The 16,751-nt window shown below is 56.9% G+C and overlaps 1 protein-coding gene across 2 annotated transcripts in view; it reads left to right on the top strand.

Annotated features, from left to right (window-relative positions):
* Positions 1-1,400: 1,400 nt before the first annotated feature.
* MBOAT2 (membrane bound O-acyltransferase domain containing 2) overlaps positions 1,401-16,751 on the top strand; it is a 97,799-nt gene continuing 82,448 nt past the window's right edge. Inside the window, exon 1 of one of the 2 annotated variants that reach the window (XM_040992787.1) lies at positions 1,401-1,507. In XM_040992787.1, the coding sequence (XP_040848721.1) occupies positions 1,433-1,507 (75 nt within the window). In that variant the 5' untranslated portion in view covers positions 1,401-1,432. The remainder of the gene's footprint in view (positions 1,508-16,751) is intronic. The other variant, XM_040992788.1, reaches the window with a different exon arrangement.

The raw sequence follows: 16,751 nt of genomic DNA, 5'->3' as shown, positions 1-16,751 counted from the left end.
CAGCCTGCCCTTATCCTCTGTGCGCCCCCAAAGCGAGGGAAGGAAATCCTACGGATCCTAAGGTGGTTAGGTTGAAATGCTCTCCCAGGCAGCATCTGCACAAGTTTGCTCCCTAATTGATTGCAGGTCCCCCTGGGAACCAGTCTCCTGGGAGGAAGGAGGTGCTGGCTTTGGACATTTCCTTCTCCGACCCTCTCTTCAGTGTGGGTCCAGAAACCAGCACTTTGGCTCCAGTGAGCTAACCTAATGATGTTGGGCAGTGAGGGGAAGCGCCCCTAACCGCGCCCCTTCTATTTCAGAAACAACCGAGGTGCCCAGAGTCCTCGTTGGAAGTGTCTAGTCGGGCTGTCTTTCCGTACTCAGGTACACACCTGTGGAAAGGTGGGTCTAAGCCGGAGATGAAGATGCCTCTTTGAAGGGGTCGGTCCTGTGCAGCTCTAGGTCAAATCATGAAACTTTTCCCCGTGGCTTCTCCATCTCTCGGCAAGGCTGATCGCATCAGGACCCTATCTCGCGCGCTAGGGGCGAAAGTGAGGCGAGGTGGCACCCTGGGTACCAGCTCGCGCCCGCCTGCCACATCCCCGCCTCCGTCCCCTGGCCTCCCTGGGCCTGGGGAGCCGAGGTGGACACGCGCACCCTCCGGGCGTCCCGCAGGTGTCCCTGTCCTGGCCGCGGGGACGCGCCGAGCGCCGCTCCTGGCCGGGCCTGGACTCGGAGCCTCCGCCTTTGTTCCGGGCTGGGCGGGGCCGGCGGGGCTGGTCCCTGGGGCGCGGCCCAGGTGACACCTGTTCTCGGGGCGCCGCTCGCCCACGGGGCACCCGGACCCCGCAGCCGCTGTCCAGCGGGGGCTTTCAGGCGGCTGGCCCGAGGACAAAGAGCTTCTCGGCGAGGCCACTTCCTCGCTCGGCCGCCCCTTTCTCCCAGCCCCCAGCTTTGTCCCCAACTTGGTCCCAGGGCTGGTCCCCCACCGCGCTCCTCCGTGGCGCCGCCGTCGCTCCCGGGGACGGGCCGGGGGCGCCGACCTGCCCGCCGCAGCCGCCGGGGCCGGACGCGGTGGGCGCACACTCCCGCAGCCCCGCCGCGCGCGGGGACGCGCCCCGGCCCCCCGCCCGGGTCCTCGGCACGGGGGGCGGGTGCCCGCGCCTTGCGCCCTCTGATTGGCTGCGGGTGTCGGGGTGCCGCGCCGCCATTGGGCCGCGGGGCCGTCTGGCGCGAGAGCGCGCGAGCTGGGGAGGGGGCGCTGGAAGCTGCTGGAAGTCGGGGGGCGGGGCGGCGCGGGCGCGCGGTGGGGGCGGGGCGGCCCGGGCGCCGCCCCCGGCCCCTCCCCGGTCCTCCCGGCACGGCGCTCCGACCGCGGGCGGCCGAGGGGCGGGCGCGCCGCGGCATCCCCATCCCGGTCGTCGCGTCGCCGGGCGCAGCGCGAGGCCCGGCCATGGCCACCACCAGCACCACGGGCTCCACCCTGCTGCAGCCGCTCAGCAACGCCATGCAGCTGCCCATCGACCAGGTACCGCTGGCCGCGCGCGCCCCCCGCCTGCCTGGGCGGCCGGGAGGGTGGGGGCGGGGGCCGGGCGTCGCCGAGCCCGCCGCGCCGCTCCCGGTGCCCGCCTGCAGCCCCGCGCCGGCCCCGGCCTGCCGCCGCTGGGTCGGGGCGCGTGGCCGGCGCGGCCCGCGGCGAGGAGGCGCGCCCCGACGTGCGGGCGGACGCGCCGGTCCCTGCCCCGGCGCCCGGGCGCTCGGGCACCGCAAGGGCCGTGGCGCGCCGCTGCCCGGCACCTGGACGGGGCGCGGAGGCGGTGCGGAGCCCGGCGGGCGAGATGCCCTGGAGACGGCGCGGGGCCGGGGGGAAGGTGGCCGAGGGGCCGGAGCCCGGGGGCGGAGGCAGAGGTTGTGGAAGTCGGAGTGACTTCTTGGTCCCGGGATTCCGGGCTGAGAAAGTTGCTGCGGCGTCGCCGGCGGGGGCAGCCCCCGCAGCCGCTGCCCGCTTGCAGTGGACAGCGGTGGACAGCGCCCGGGGCCGGTAGTGTCCGGCCGAGGCCTGGCCGCCTTCGGTTGCTCGGAGGGCTCGGGGATCAGGGAGAGAGGCCCCACCGCCTCGGGATGGGGCGAGCAGCGCCATTTTCGCTTGGCGGAGAAACTTTGGGAGTATGGTGCGGTGAGAGTGGCCTCGGGGGAAGTTGGTGGTGGGGTCCGGGCGGATCCCGGCTCCAGCCCTGGTTCTGCACGTTCTTCTGCATGTAATTGCGTCCTGGGTGCCCGGTCCGTGGGGGGCCGCCCTCCAAGAGCTGCCTGCTCTTGCTCTCAGTTTAGTTGGGAATGAGGTCTTGGGGTGCTGGGGCTTCTCCCACACCCTTCCTGACCTGGCTGTGCGCCTGCTCTGCGCGCTGTCCTTTCAGTTGGAGGGGTCCCGGTTGTGTCGGAGCCTTAGCCCCGTGTCCAGCACCCTGGTTTGGTCCCTGCCTGCGGGTTGCTCCCGGGGCTGGGGGGTTGGGGGACACAGCATAACACCGAGGACTCCCTCGCTACAATGTGTACCATGCGTGCGTTTGCAGACAGCGTTTCCTCTGTTGGCTGTTGCTCGAGTGTCCAGCCCTGGGGATGCTTCTCGCCAGTCCCACGCGAGTGGCATCCCCGGGCAGCAGGTGGGCCCTGCCTGGCGGTACCTCTCAAGGGCAGGTGCAGGGTCCATTCCCGCCTCCTCTCTCCGGTGCTGTCTTTCCTGCCCCTCCCTCCCCCCTGTGCTGAAATGTTCTCATTCTTGAGCAGAGACCTTGTAATTTTTGTGAGGCTTAACAACTTTGGGAAGAAATTTGATAGAAATGAACGGTTGTGAATGCCTCCACAATGCAGAGGTAGGTTGCTTTCAGAACTGAAATAGAATCAAGGGGAGTTGACAAGAAAGTTCCTTTCCTCTTTTTTTTTTCTTTTTAATTTATTGGACACGGGTCTTGATTTGGTGCCTGGCACAGCCTCTCTTTCTCTTGGGACTGCTCTTGGTGTGCGTGGTGGGCTCTGTAGAGGCCACTGTAGTTCCCACTTGTCTTTTGTCCTAAGAATGTTGGTTCCCATCACAGGAGCCTTAACATTGCCCAGTGAGTATAGGTTTCTCCTTCGAGGTACCAGGCCATGGCTTAAAAAATTTTTTTTTTTTTAAATTTTATAGCTAAAGTGCATTGTTGACTTAAATGAGGAAAAAAATCTTGTTAACCATTATTTCTAAATTGAACAGAATGGTTATTATTATTTTTAACATGTAGATAATCCAGGCCAAGTTGAGAGAGAGTGTTAAGAATTGGTTGTAATCAAATAGTGTGATTCAACAGGAAGCGCACAAATCAGGAGGATAAAAATATAACTTGTTAGTCTGTTAATTTGGCATGTGCTAATTAACCGTGTGCTGAAGGCTGAGGACACTAGGAAAGCAGTCCTTTGCTGGGGACTTTTAGGGTCACGGAGGAGCTTTCTGACTGCAGGCAGGTCCTGCCTCCCGAGAATTCCTGGCTGGCGTGGCGTCCCGGAGTGCTGGGCATTGGGCCCGCCAGCAGGGGAAGAACCAATGGCATCCCGGAGTGCTGGGCATTGGGCCCTCCAGCAGGGGAAGAACCAGGTCTTTGCCGGGAGACAAGGCCACGGGAAGAGGAGCAGCAGAGATCTTGCCGTATTCCTGGCTTGTTGCATCTTGACAGAGAACGCCTCTGTGACCTGGAGGTGGCCTGAGTGTTTATTCAGCAGTGAAGATGTAAACTCTCAGGTTACGGGAGGCTCGGATAGGCTGTCTCCTGCGTCTGGGGTTTCCCGCTGCAGGCCCTGCCTCCTGGGTGCCTTCCAGGGGGATGCTCAGGAGGTGCTGGGGACCACAAGGATGGGCTGGGGGTGAGTGCACGTTGGAGCGGAGACCAGATGTGCTGTGTGGAAGACAGTAGACGGCGGTTGGTGCTGATCTCATGGAGTGTTAAGACTCGTGGAGAGTTGCGAAGTGAAATGAGAGAATGAATGCAGTGTCCCAGATCCACTTATTTTTTGCCGATCTCAGCAGACTGTATTTTCGGGTGCATCGCACTCCCCTAAGCCCGAGTCACAGGTGAGGCTGCTGTGGCGTCTTCCTCCTGCTGCGCTCAGGTGAGGAGCGTGTTCCCCCGGGACTTTGTGTCTGTGGTGGCACGCCTGGCAGAAGGCCAGCCGGACAGGAGTTGCTCAGTGGCCTTGGCCCTGGGCAGAGATCCTTGTGGAGCTGTTGGGACTGGGCTGACCACTGGGGAGGACCATGGAGGCTCCTGGGTTTGGGATGGTGAGAAGCAGGCTGTGTGTGTGTTGGGTAGCATTGCTGATTCACTCTCTGTGACCCCCCTCCCTCACTGGCAGCATCAAACACTGCTTTCCTCCGTCCTCCTACAGGTCTGAGCTGTGAGTCCCACTTTGTAGATGAAGGCATAAGTGACATTCTCGGCGCTTAGCCTTCTAAAGACAGTGACTTGGAGGAGGTGGCAAGACGAAGGGGCGGGGTGTGGCGGGTGGCCCTGTGTGGCCGCAGGCTCAGGACAGGGCTGCGTCACTCCTGGGCTCTCTGGTCTACTTCCACTCTGGACGCGAGTGAGCATCAACTCTGCCGGGAGGGGAGGCTCCTGCAATGCAGGCGCAGTTTGCTGTGTGCCTGTCTCGGCATCACGGTGGCCCCCCAGGGCCTGGACCCCCGAGCCTGTGTCTTATAGCCTGTGTCACCCATGTTCATGTCTTCCCTCCCGCATGAAGGCTTAACAGTCTGGGAGGCTGTGTGAATGTGTGTGATCTAGTCAGGAAGTGGCGAAGTTGGAGGGAACATGGCGTGGACATGTGGGGGAGGGAGGCAGACTGACACCTCCTGCGGGTGTTTGCAGGAGGAGAGTGCCGACGCTGCCTCTCTGCCTGATTTGGCGCAGGTGCCACCTGGTGTAGAGTTGGCAGCCTCCCTGGGCTTTCCCTGTGCCTGGCTTCCTCTCAGCCACTGGGTGTTGTGGGCAGTGAAGCCGGGGGGATGGCACGCCCAGGCTGCTGGACTTGAGCTCTTTGCCAAAGAACGGTGTCTTTAATCCTTGTGCGCTCAGCTGTGGAATCAAAGTGGTGGTAACTGGCATCCATGGCATATTGCTAGGAAGTGTAAGACACATCTTCTGGCAGCATGCCGTGGCACTTGTGCAGCCAGCATCTCACAGAGTGCTGGTTTGAGTCCCAACTGCTCCGCTTCCGATCCGGATCCCTGCTAATGTGCTTGGAAAAACAGCAGCAGATGGCCCGGGTGCGTGGGTCCTGCTTGCCCACATGGGAGACCGGGAAGATGCTCCAGGCTCCTGGTTTTGGCCCGGCCCAGTGCTGGCTGTTGTGCCCATCTGGGGCAGTGGAAGAGTGGATGGGCGATCTCTCTCTGTCTCCCGCCCCCTGTTGCTCCGCCTGTCAAATAAATTAACACATCCTTTTTTTCTTAACATAATCTGGCTCTTCATAGCACTGTCCCTTTCTCTTTGCCAATGACAAACTATTTGGAATTTACTTTTTTATTCTGAGGAGTTAACATCTGTTCCTATAGATATTCCATTTTTAATTTTTAGGACTTCCTTTTTAGGATGGGAAATGCAGGGCCCAGGTTCTGTGCTCTGCCCACACGGTGATTAAACTGAGATGAAAATCTAGCATTGAATTTGGAGCTGGAAGTGGTTTTTCTGCCTCCTGCCTGTCTCCTCCTGCGTCTCAGGCCTCTCTGCCCGTGTGGTCCCTGCACCTGCCGTGAGTGGGTGGGACGATCCAGCAGGGCCATGGAAATCCTGACTTCCTGGCTGTGTGGGTTCTGTGGAAGGGGTCGAGAGGCCTGGTGGGTGGAGAGGTGGTGTCAGGGCTTGGGAGGTCAGAGCAGTGCCAGCGATGGTTCTGTAACCTGCCAGCCTGTGTCCAGTGCACCTGCAGACTGCCTTCTCAGAGCTCCTGCTGGGAGCCACTGGAGCCTGGCTTTGGCACTGTCTGGCATTCACTCTCTGCCCCAGTGCACCTGCAGGCTGCCTTCTCAGGGCTCCTGCTGGGAGCCACTGGAGCCTGGCTTTGGCACTGTCTGGCATTCACGCTCTGCCCCTGTTGCATTTGCCTCAGGGCTCAGGAAGGAGACAGACTGAACTAATTAACTAAGGAGACTGTTGGTGAAGATGTGGGCAGGTCTCAGGAGCCAACACACAGCAGTGGAGTTCCACGTGGACCTGCAGGGCCTGGAGGGGGCAGAGTCCTGACAGTAGCTGAGCAGCAAGGGGGTGCCATAGCCGCCTTGGAGGGGCTGGCCACTGTGCCGTGAGCCAGGCGCTCTGCCGCTCTCTGCTGCCGGGCTCTCCTGCAGAGAGCAAGCTGCTGTATGGGGGCCTGGAGTGGAGTGGGCCGTGGGTCTGGAGGGACACTTGACAGTGTGGTTACCACAGGGCACGATGGACACACACGCAGACTCATCCTACTGCTGAATGGACATTCTTGCCATCTTCTCAGCCTTCAACTTTTTGAAAGAATGATTGCATCTTGCTGTTTCCGTTTTCCTCATTTCTATTCATTCATTAAATAAAAAAAGGTTTATTTATCTAAAAGGCAGAGTGAGACCTGGAGGGAATAGAGAGGGATTGGTTCCATGTGCCTATCCACTAACCAAATCAGCACCACGGCCTTGGCCGGCCCAGGCCGAAACATGCCGTCGGGGTCTCCCACATGAGCGGCAAGGGCCCGAGTCCCTGGGCCATCCCCTGCCCTCCCAGGTGCCACATCAGGAAACTGTGTTTGAAGTGAAACAGATGGGTCTGCACCTGGCACTGCACATGGACTGCCATTGTCACAGGTAGCAGCTTAGCTCCTTGAACCGCTGCCGCTGTGGTCCATCTGGCTCGGGCAGATAGTCAGAGCTGGTGGCTGACCCGGAGATGGGCTGTGTGTTCAGTCCTTCGCTGGGGCTCGTGATGGCTTCCCTGTGGCCTACTGTGGCCCTTGTCAAAGTGTGGTCGGAAGTCACTTGGTATTCCCAGCAAAATGCCCGTTTGCAGTCTCCTCAGGTCTCAGTGGGTGCCAGGGAATCTGCGTTTTTAAGGATCTTGCTTGTCCACTGTCTGCAGCTGTGTGCTGGCAGAGGTCACATGTTTGTACCCAGGAGTACTCAGCCATGAGCATTCCAGGCAGGCAGAGCTGGCTCTCGGGTCCCTCATGGGACATCTAACATGGCTGGCACGTAGTCTAGTGCTGAGGGCTGAAAGACAGCAGCGAGTCCTGCTCCGACTCATCCACGCTGATCCTGGCTCACAAAGCAGAGGTCCACGCTCAGCCAGGTTTGTCCTGGGGTCACTGGGCTTGTCCTGGGCACAGATGGAGCCTCCCCTGACCCTGGGAGGTGGTGGTCCAGGGCAGTCCTTCCCACACTCCCCTGCCTCGACCCCTCCCCTGCAGTGGCTCTGCCCTGCCCCTTGATTTGTGTCCCTAGGCTTCCTGCCAGGCTGTGGGCTTCTTCCCCACCCGCAGGGCCCCCCACCACGTGCTTGGAGCACACAGGACCAGTGTGATGAGGGCTTGGCATTCTGCAGTCTGGCTGGCCTTTGTCCACTGTGCATGCTGGACAGGGGAGTGTCTTTGTGCAGTCCCCGTGTCCTCATGGGTGAGGTGGGAATGCGAGCATTTGTGCCACGCCATGTGCTAGGTGGGTGCTTCTGAAGACCAACCTCCGGGCTTGGCACAGCGTGGCTGCCCTGTTCTGGGGGCTGAGGCTGGATGGGCTGTGCTGACTGCTTCCAGGGTCTCCTCCCGTGGGTGCCCTTCCCCTTGACCCTGCTTTCCTCCTGGGCTAGAAGGCTGAGCAGCCTGAGGGCCCAGAACAGTTAGGGCCCTGCAGGAAGGTGGGGAGGGTCTCAACGGCTGCCCCGGGGGTGTCGGAGGGGGTCTTGGCAGCTGGGCAGCCTGAGCAGGTTGATGCCCCCATGGGTCCTCTGGCCCCTGAGCAGCACTGCAGGGCTGTGTGAGGCAGGACTTGATATGGGCCCCATGCCCACTGTGCACTTCCTTCAGACAGGCAGAGCCGTGAAGCCTATTGGGGGTGGCACGGGGACATGAAGAATGTGAACAGCTGCATGGTTACGGGCCGGGGTAAACGGAGGCATCCTTGGCCTTGTCCTTGACTGTGACTAACAAAGGGCTTGGGGCTTTCCAGAAGGCCTCCGCTGCCACCCAGGGCTGCCAGCCGACCCACCCGGTCCCAGGGGTGCTTGGCTTGTGGCAGTGGCAGGTACATCCTCAGTGGGGGCTCCCAGGGCAGCTTTCTGGGATCAGGTGGGCTGGCCCTTTGGGGGAGTGAGGTGAGCTCGGCTGAGCCAGGGGCCCGGCCAGCTGCCAGCCAGCTGCCAGCCAGCTGCCAGCCGGGAAGTCGTGGGCTGTCCCAGCCTGCCCCACCCCTGTGCAGGCCTTGACAGAGATGCACCATGCTCTCTGGTCTAATCCATAATGCCACACAAACTTTACATACTAAGTGTTTGTGGAGAGTCAGAGTTACAAATAATATGTAATTTTAGATATGTTTAAGTTGTTCACCTGCACGCATGCTGAAATAACTTGTTACTCATACAAACCAGTAGAATTCTGGCTCTAGTTTTCTTTCTGCAGGGAAATTCTAGGTCAAACCACAGTGTGTCCATGATAGCCACCCACCTGGGTGACACCTAAGCTTGGTGAGGGGAGAGGAGGGCTCTGCCCCTTACAGACCCGCCTGATCCAGAACCACTCGAAAGTCCCATGTGTGCCGACAGGTCCTCGTTGGGTGAGTTCTCCCTTAACCTGTCTTGTGTATGTTTCCAACAAGTGCAGTCAGAGCGGGACCCCGTCATGGAGTTGATCTCGGAAGTTAACACCCCGTGACAGTGGGTGTGTGGGGTTTTATTTTACCATTTCATCTTTTTTTTTTTCCTGAATGTAGCGTAGATGTGATTAGTCTACACCCTGAGGCTCTTTGGTGAAGTGTAAGGATTAAAACAAGTGAATCTGGCCCACCAGGAGTGAAGTTAAGCCTCTCTCACAACTCTGTCAGCTGCCACTGCGTTCTCGGTTTTTCTAGAGTAGACGCCGGCTTGGGGCCAGAATGTCGTGTCTCGGGCAGCTGTGCGTGCTGTGGAGTTGGAGGTGAGGCCACGGTGTGCTCTGTTGGTTCATGTGCCTAGGCTAATGCCAGCTCGGGGCAGCTGCTGAGCCTGTGAGTCCTGTTCCAGGAATAGAAGTGACCGAGGTCTTGGTGGGCGGTCAAGCCAAGAGGATGCAGGCAGAGGGCCGAGGGGGAGCTGGTGGGGAATCCTGAGTGTCACAGCAGGTGGAGTCCGTGCGCATTTCCTGCTGTTGTCAGCCACTCACGGAAGGAGAAGCTGGGCCTGAGAACAGCCGGCTTCATCCCCGCTGGCTTGCACGGAGGTTCCAGCGTAGGCCTCAGCAGTGCGGTGTCTGAGTGTTGTCAAACTGTAAGGTACAGTTTTTGATGTGGGTTAGCAGGATTCATTTCTGAAGACTTTTTTTTAAGGTGTTGGAAATGTAAGCTAATGGAGGAAGATGGTGTTCTAAGAAGGTGTAGGCCTCAACTCTGGGCGTGGTGTTGCGGGTCTGTGATGTGGTTGGTGAGGTAGCTCACGAATGTGGCGTGTGGTGGGAGGTGCTTGACTGGACTTGGAAGGCTCCCGCTGGGCGTGGCCAGGACGGAAACACCTTGGGACTGTTTTGAGATCGTTCTTTCTTGGGTGGTGATTGGTTTTCTACGGATTTTATTTTCCCTTAATTTGTCACTAACTCTAGAGTGGCCAGTGTATAATAAGGGGTTACCCCTCCTGGACAATGAGAATGTGATATGAGCACACGGCCGTGGCCTGGTGCAGCACGGGTCAGAAGTGAGTTGGCTGTCTTCATGTTTCACGCCAAACTGTGTTAGCAGGCCTGGGCACGTGGGCCCGCGGGAGCCACGTGTCCTGTGTGCTCGGGGAAGGAGGGCTGGGTCCGAATCAGGCCCTTGTCTGGAGTCTTCGGTCAAGCAGCCTACGTAGTTGCTGTGTAGAGAGCAAACTTTGGCATCCTTCAGAGCATGTGCCCACAGTGGGTGTTGCTGACTGTGGGATACGTTCTACAGAAGGGATGTCGGTGGGCCCTAGTCCCCAGGGAACAGTTGAAAGTGAGTGTTGGTGGCCAGGATAGGAGCGGCTCGACCCACTTGTCTGTAAAGAGCGGTGTATGGTGTAGGCCAGGGGTTTTCTTAGCTCTGGAACAAATAGAAACATAAGCAAGTAAGAGCTGCTTCTGCTCCTCATGCCCAGTGGGCAGGCGTGTTGGTGAGTGTCAGAGACGGCCGTGCCGCAGTTGGCTCAGCAGGGTCCCAGCCATGACTCAGTGACCTAGAGATGCTAGAAGTTTCTATTTCTGAGCAGTTTGGAATTAAATCATCCATGTCTGCGGGGAATTTTGCTCTCCCTGGTCCAGAAAAGACCTGTCCCTTCGTGGGACCCCAGTGCATCCGTGTGGCCCAGGCTGGTCCTGGGGTTCTCTGAGTCCGTGTGGCCTAGACTGGTTTCTAGACCCCTGGCATGTCTGTGTGGTGGCACCTGGTTCGTTTAGGGCCATGCCTGCAGCGCCGGCCTGCAGGGGAATTGCTGGCCGCAGTAGCACTTGTTAAACCAGCCTGTGGGTTTCTAATGGGACAGCCGTGGGGTCCTGTTTGGCTCGCACAGTGCTTGCACCTACATCACTCTGATGAGAGCTTTGTCACCTGCTCAGGACTGTGTGAGAAGGCTTGAGGCAGGCTGGAGGGTCGCTGGGAACTATGACCAGTGGAAAGCGGGCAGCGCACTCAGGCCTCATCTGGGGAAAGCAACTGCGTGTCTGGCTTGGATTGCTTAGGGCAAGGCAGTGTGTGAGCTAAAACCTTGAAGGATGCTTTTCCCAGACTTCCTGGAACAAAGTGCACTTCTGGGTGTGGAAGCGGTGTCCAGGTGCTGAGGGGCAAGCCTGCCCGTCAGTACTTACCGATTTCCAGACTCAGAGGGCACAGACAGGGTGGGCTACTTAGCTAATTGAAAACCAGTCCTGCGCCTTGCGTTGGGTTCTGGCGGCTGGCCTCAGCTGCGGTGCAGCCACTTGGTGGCGCTCTGGCAGCCCCTGGAGCTTCCCTCACCAGCACACACCTAGTCCGTGGTGAGTATGCCCTGGTGCCGGGACACTCTGGTGTAAGCCGGTCTTGGCCTCATAACTTCCCTGCACCCTGCCTCTGTGTGTGAATTAAGTTTCCTGTGGGGTCTTTGGGTTGGTGGCCATCAGCACTAACGGTGCAGACTCTGCCCCTTCCCGGGAGTTACCATTGCTTAGAGTTCGACACCTCTGTAGTTGGAGACCTTCTGGAATAATCCTGGGGTGGTCTGAGTGAGCCAGTTTCTTTGTGGTTTGCTTCCAGGGAATAGCGTCATCTTGTCTCTCACGTGGCTGACCACAGAAGGCCACCTTCTGTAGGCTGGGCGTCAGCACCGAGTCCTCTGTGAGGGTGAGCGTTTCTGGGGTTCACGGGGGTCTGTTTGTTCCCCAGTGTTGTCCTTGCAGGAATTCAGCAGTGTTCTTAGAATTGTTTGAAGATTGTTACCTCTGCCTCTGTGAGTTACAAAGGGTAGGGAGATGCTGAGGCAGGTCATCCCTGGGAGAGAGTGATGGAAGCCATTGGGCATGCCCAGATCCCACTGGGCTTGTCACAGTCGCCTGGCTGCCTGCAACTGGAAGACCTGTGAAATGCTGTGAAGTCTTGTCGGAGGCCGTGCCTTGAGAGGGTTTCGTCAGAATCACGTGTTTGAGCACGTGGCTGATGGCAGACGTTCAAGTCCACGTGGGGCTCAAGTTGAAGGCTGTCCTGGCACAGTGTGGAGACTTCCTCGTTGGCAGCTCCTGAAAGTGCTCAACAGGGTCCTCTCATCACCCCTGCCCATCTTACGTCTGATCGATTTCCAAACGCTGGGAGCTATGCTGTGCACCATCCCTGCAAAGGCTGTTGACTTCGGGTTTTCTGAATGAGAGCAGTGTTCTGGATACTCCAGTGTTAGCGTTTTTGTTGTTGTTGTTGTTGCTCCTTAATATATTTTTGTTATGTAGGTTTCATTATGGTTATTATTTTTGAGTAAATGAGTTTCAGGCTTTTTTCTCCTTGTGAAGCTGAGATGGCAGAGCTAATTGGCTTTGCTTTTATTTGGTTCTCACAAGATGTGCCTAAAATTCACAAATATAACCTTTTTATTTAAAAAGAAGTGAAGTAACTACAATCAAATATAATTCTCGAAAGGTTGCTTTGGTGTTAGCAACCTACCTGATTTTGAAAGCGAGCTTGGACTGGGCCAGGCGATTGGAGTCTACACTGCTGCTCAGCGCACCTGCACTGCAGCTCCCTGCCAGCGCGCCTCCTTGGAGGCAGCAGTGATAGGTCAAGTGGTCTGGTCCCTGCCACTCATGGAGCATCCCTGGCTGGAGTGCCCAGCTCCTGGTGTGGCCTGGCTCGGCTCAGGAGGTTCCCCTTCAGGGAGACCTGGGCAGTGACCCAGGGGCTGGGGTCCTCTGCTTGTCTAGTTCTCTGCCTCTCAGAGAAAAGTCAGCTGCTATTTTCTGAAGCCTTCCATTAGCTTTTCATGATTACATTGAAGCACTGGAGACATGGGGGTTTGGCCATTTAAGCCCAGATCAGATTTGTGGAGGAAGCAGTGCCTGGCAACCCGGGAAGCTGGGTGTCCCTTGGCTTTTGTCACCCTCTCCTGGGAGAGCCGCCCTCCCCAGCACATGCTTCCGGTGAGCTGTGGACCACCCACCATGGCCCACCACCTCCCAGGGGACCTGGCCATAGCCCTGTACCCTTTGAGAAATGGGTACATCTACACCCACACACACACCAAAGCTAAGAGTATTATGGAATAATCCAGTCTTACCTACTGAAAATACAGCTCCCTCAACCAAGTAAACTCCAGACTCAAATAGGCTCTTCTGTATCCCTAGCAACAGCTTTATACTCATCACTTACAGCAGTTACTGCTGTAATAAATGTGTTCGTATTGTAACTGAAAAATATTAACATAAGAGAGGATATGAAGGATGCTTATTCAAAGTTAAATGTGGAATGCTTGCTTATATTTGGAAGCTAGACTAAATACATGTGAACACAAGGTTTGTTTCATTGGTGTTACTCTGCTAAATGATCACAGATGTGGGGGTGCTGCACATGACCATCTGAGCAGGCCACTGACCACTGACCATCTGACCAGACCCAGAGCAAAGTGGAGGAACCGCTGTGGGCTGGGTGGCCAAGGCGAGCCAGGCCGTGGCTGAGGCGGGAGGAGAGGCGAGCGCTGGTGCTCCTGCTTTTAGGGGCTGGTTCCCGATACGGCTCATCCTGCGTTCCCTCTGGGAACTCATCATGGGGGTCGGGTGCGTTATTCCTTACCCAGGTGAGGAAGTCATGCGTCTCTGGTGTGAATACTTAATACGGTGCCTAAAAGTCATCGGTTATCCTTCTGTCCAGAGATGATTTTTGTTTTACCCCCTTTCCAGGAGTATATGTATACATTTAAACAAAATTGGGTTCATATTGAGCAGAAAGTTTTTATCCTCTGTTCTTACCTAGCATTTGCCATCATTTTAATTTTATTAAATTTCTCTTCAGAGCCTGTATGCCGGTCTGTTGTGCAGCTGTGTCGTGGTCCTCTTTTGTTGAAGTTCCGTGCTGTCTTGGTTCTGCAGCACGTGCTCTTAGGGATGTGCTGGGTCCTGGGCCTGTTCTCTCAGGGAGGGGGACGCCTGGAATCTGAAACAAAATGGGGCACGACTGGTTTACAAGTTACTGACGTGGTAGAGTTTCTCTGCCATGGAGGCGGGCCTGTTTGTCCTGGATTCTGCTTGCTGCCCTGCCTTTGAGCGGTTCCTGGGTCTTTGGGCTTGGAGTGCTTCCTGCAGGGTGGGTCCCCTGGGCCCTGGGCAGGGGCTGTGTCCCTGTAGTCATCTTCTCCCGACCCCCCCCCCCCCCAAGCAGCTGCCTGTTGTCTAAGTGGAGAGCGTCCCCACGCAGGCAGCTCCCTTTGTGTGCGAGAGGTAGATTCCTCTTGTCTCTAGCTCTCTCCTGCCTGTTGCCTCTGCAAGCACTTGCTAGATGTTCGCATTAGCTGCAAGTTTATGATGATAATGGTTTTGTCTTTTAAAAATGATCCTTTATGAGACAGAGAGAGCATCCACCTGCTGGTCTGCTGCCCAGGGCAGTGCTGAGGGTAGACAGGGGAGGCAGATGCTGGGAGCCACAGCTGAAGCAGCGACTCCCAGGCAGGGGTCGGGGATCTGGCCACCTGAGCCTTGGCCGCCGCCTCCTAGCCACTGTCGAGGCAGAACACTGGCCTCCCAGCTGAACCTACACCCAGGCGTTCTGGTATGGGGTGCAGGCATGTTACCTGGTCCTTGCCCTCGAGGCCAACTGCCTGCCTCTGATAATGTGTTTAATTTCATAATACCAAATTAAGTTTCGAAGTTCCAGCCCACTTGGTGTTCTATTAGAAGTTTTTGTTTTTATTTTTTTAAAGCAAATCCACTAGGTACTTAGGAGCACTTCTAGAATATCGCCATCGTGTTTAAAATCCCCCTCATGTTTGCTGTCAAGTGCTTACTGCAGGCATGTTTCTCATCCTGGCTTGCTTAGTGTGGAGGAAGATCTAACGCAGAAAGGAGCCACTTAGGAGGGTCTGGGCACTGTAATAAACTTACTGTCCCTCTCCAGCAGCCCTGAACTTTTTGAAGTGGCCGAGCTATAAAGGAAGTGGAGATGGCCCTCTGCGCAGGTCGTGGTGTACTGTGACCTTGCTCAGAGCTCTGTGCCTGCCCGGCCCCCTCTCTTGGGCCCCACGCTGCTGTGTGCCTGACAGTGTGGGGACACACTCCCAGTCCCGGCTGACGCTGGGCGTTCCCGCCAACCAGGTGCTTGTGTGGTGGCTGTGTTCTCACGTGCTTTCCCCGCTCTCCCCTGCTCCCCAGACTGAGCCTCTCAGCCTTGGGCCCCTAACCAGACAGGCAGTAGTTACCTGCTGTGAACTGCATGTCCGTGTGTTGTTAGCGACTGCAGCTCCGTGGACACGGAGCCCCTTCATCTGGACCCGGCAAGAACAGGTGCCCGTCACTGTTTATTCAGCTATGTACTGTGAACCTGAGGCTGCTGTTCATATTAGATTCTATACCTTAAAATATTTTTATCTTATTTGAAAAGTAGATAAAGAAGACACATATAGTCAGAGATCTTCCATCCACTGATTGGTTCATTCCCCAAATGCCTGTATCATCCGGATCTGGGGCAAGGCAAAGCCTGAACTCTGAAGGTCTCCCCTGGGGGTGGCAGGGTCCCGAGCACCTGAGCCATCATGTGCTGCCTCCCAGGGTGCGTGTTAGCAGGAAGCTGGGTTATAAGCAGCGCCAGGCTCTAACCAGGCCCTATTAAACGGGACATGGGCCTTCCAGGGTGGCCTGGGTTGAAGTTAGAAGTGGAGCTGGGTCTGGGTCTCCCAGCTGTTTGTCGCCTGCTGCCTCCTGGCAAGTACCTTAGCAGGAAGCCGTATTGGAAGTGGAGCTGGGGCTCGAGTGCCCGGCCTTGGGGATGTGTGCAGTCATCCCGGGTGGCAGCTGACCATTGTGCCCAGGCCCGCCCACTTGCAGGTCTTAAGCCTGAGCATGTGCCCTGTCCCTGAGCGGGGGCTGATGAGCCGCAGGAGATGAGTGCTCTGAAAGCCACAAGGGACTGAGGCTGTGACCACTCGGGCTGGCCAGGGCCTGCAGGGCCTCTGTTGAATGAATGCTTTGGCCATCACTGGGATTCACCCTCAAACAGGTTAAAGAAAGATTTGTTTATTTTTAGTGAAAAGGCAGATTTGCAGACAGAAAGGAAGATCTGTCAGCTGGTTCACTCCCCAAGTAGCCTCAATGGCTGGAACTGAGCCAACCTGAAGCCAGGAGCCTCTTCCAGGTCCCCCATATGGGAGCAGAGTCCCAAGGCTTTGGGCCATCCTCTACTGCTTTCCCAGGCCACCAGCAGGGAACTGGACGGGAAGTGGAGCAGCCGGGACGTGAACCAGCGTCCATATGGGATCCTGGCATGTGCAAGGTGAGGATTGAATCTGAACCATCGCCCTGAACCACTGACAGATCCTAAGGGTGATGCTTTCTGAATGAATGAGAAACGTTTTTTTTTTTTTTTTAAGATTTATTTTTATTATTTTTTTATTGGAGAAACGTTTTTAAATGAAATGGCTACAGCTTTTTCTAAGCCTTGCGTTGTAGTCTTAGCTACCTCTAAGACAAAATTTTGGTATGCTGTGAATGTATGTGTAAAAAAGCAAGTGTGTACACTAATAGTGGAAGGCTTTTTGGGGGGGGGGTAGATCGTTAGAAAGCTCACCAGTATGTGGGGGTGGTGAGGTAACATATTAAGAGTCTCCTGATGAGCTGGTGCCATGGCATAGCACGTTAAGCCCCCACCTGTTGTGCTGGCATCCCATATGGGTGCTGGTTCAAGTCCTGACTGCTCCACTTCTGATCCAGCTCCTGCTTATGGCCCAGGAAAGCTTGGCAGGATGGTTCAGTCCTTGGTTCCGTTCTCCCGTGTGGCAGACTTGGAAGAAGCTCCTGGCTTCAGACTGGTCAAGCTGCAGCTGGTAGCAGCCTTTATGGGGGAGTGAACCAGCTGATGGAAGATTCTCTGT

This window comes from Ochotona curzoniae, unplaced genomic scaffold (assembly GCF_017591425.1).
Source record: "Ochotona curzoniae isolate NIBS_2020 unplaced genomic scaffold, NIBS_Ocur_1.0 contig_883, whole genome shotgun sequence".
NCBI classification, from domain to species: Eukaryota; Metazoa; Chordata; class Mammalia; order Lagomorpha; family Ochotonidae; genus Ochotona; species Ochotona curzoniae.
The sequence above is the reverse complement of the archived record's forward strand: the minus strand, read 5'-3'. Positions and strand labels throughout refer to the sequence as shown.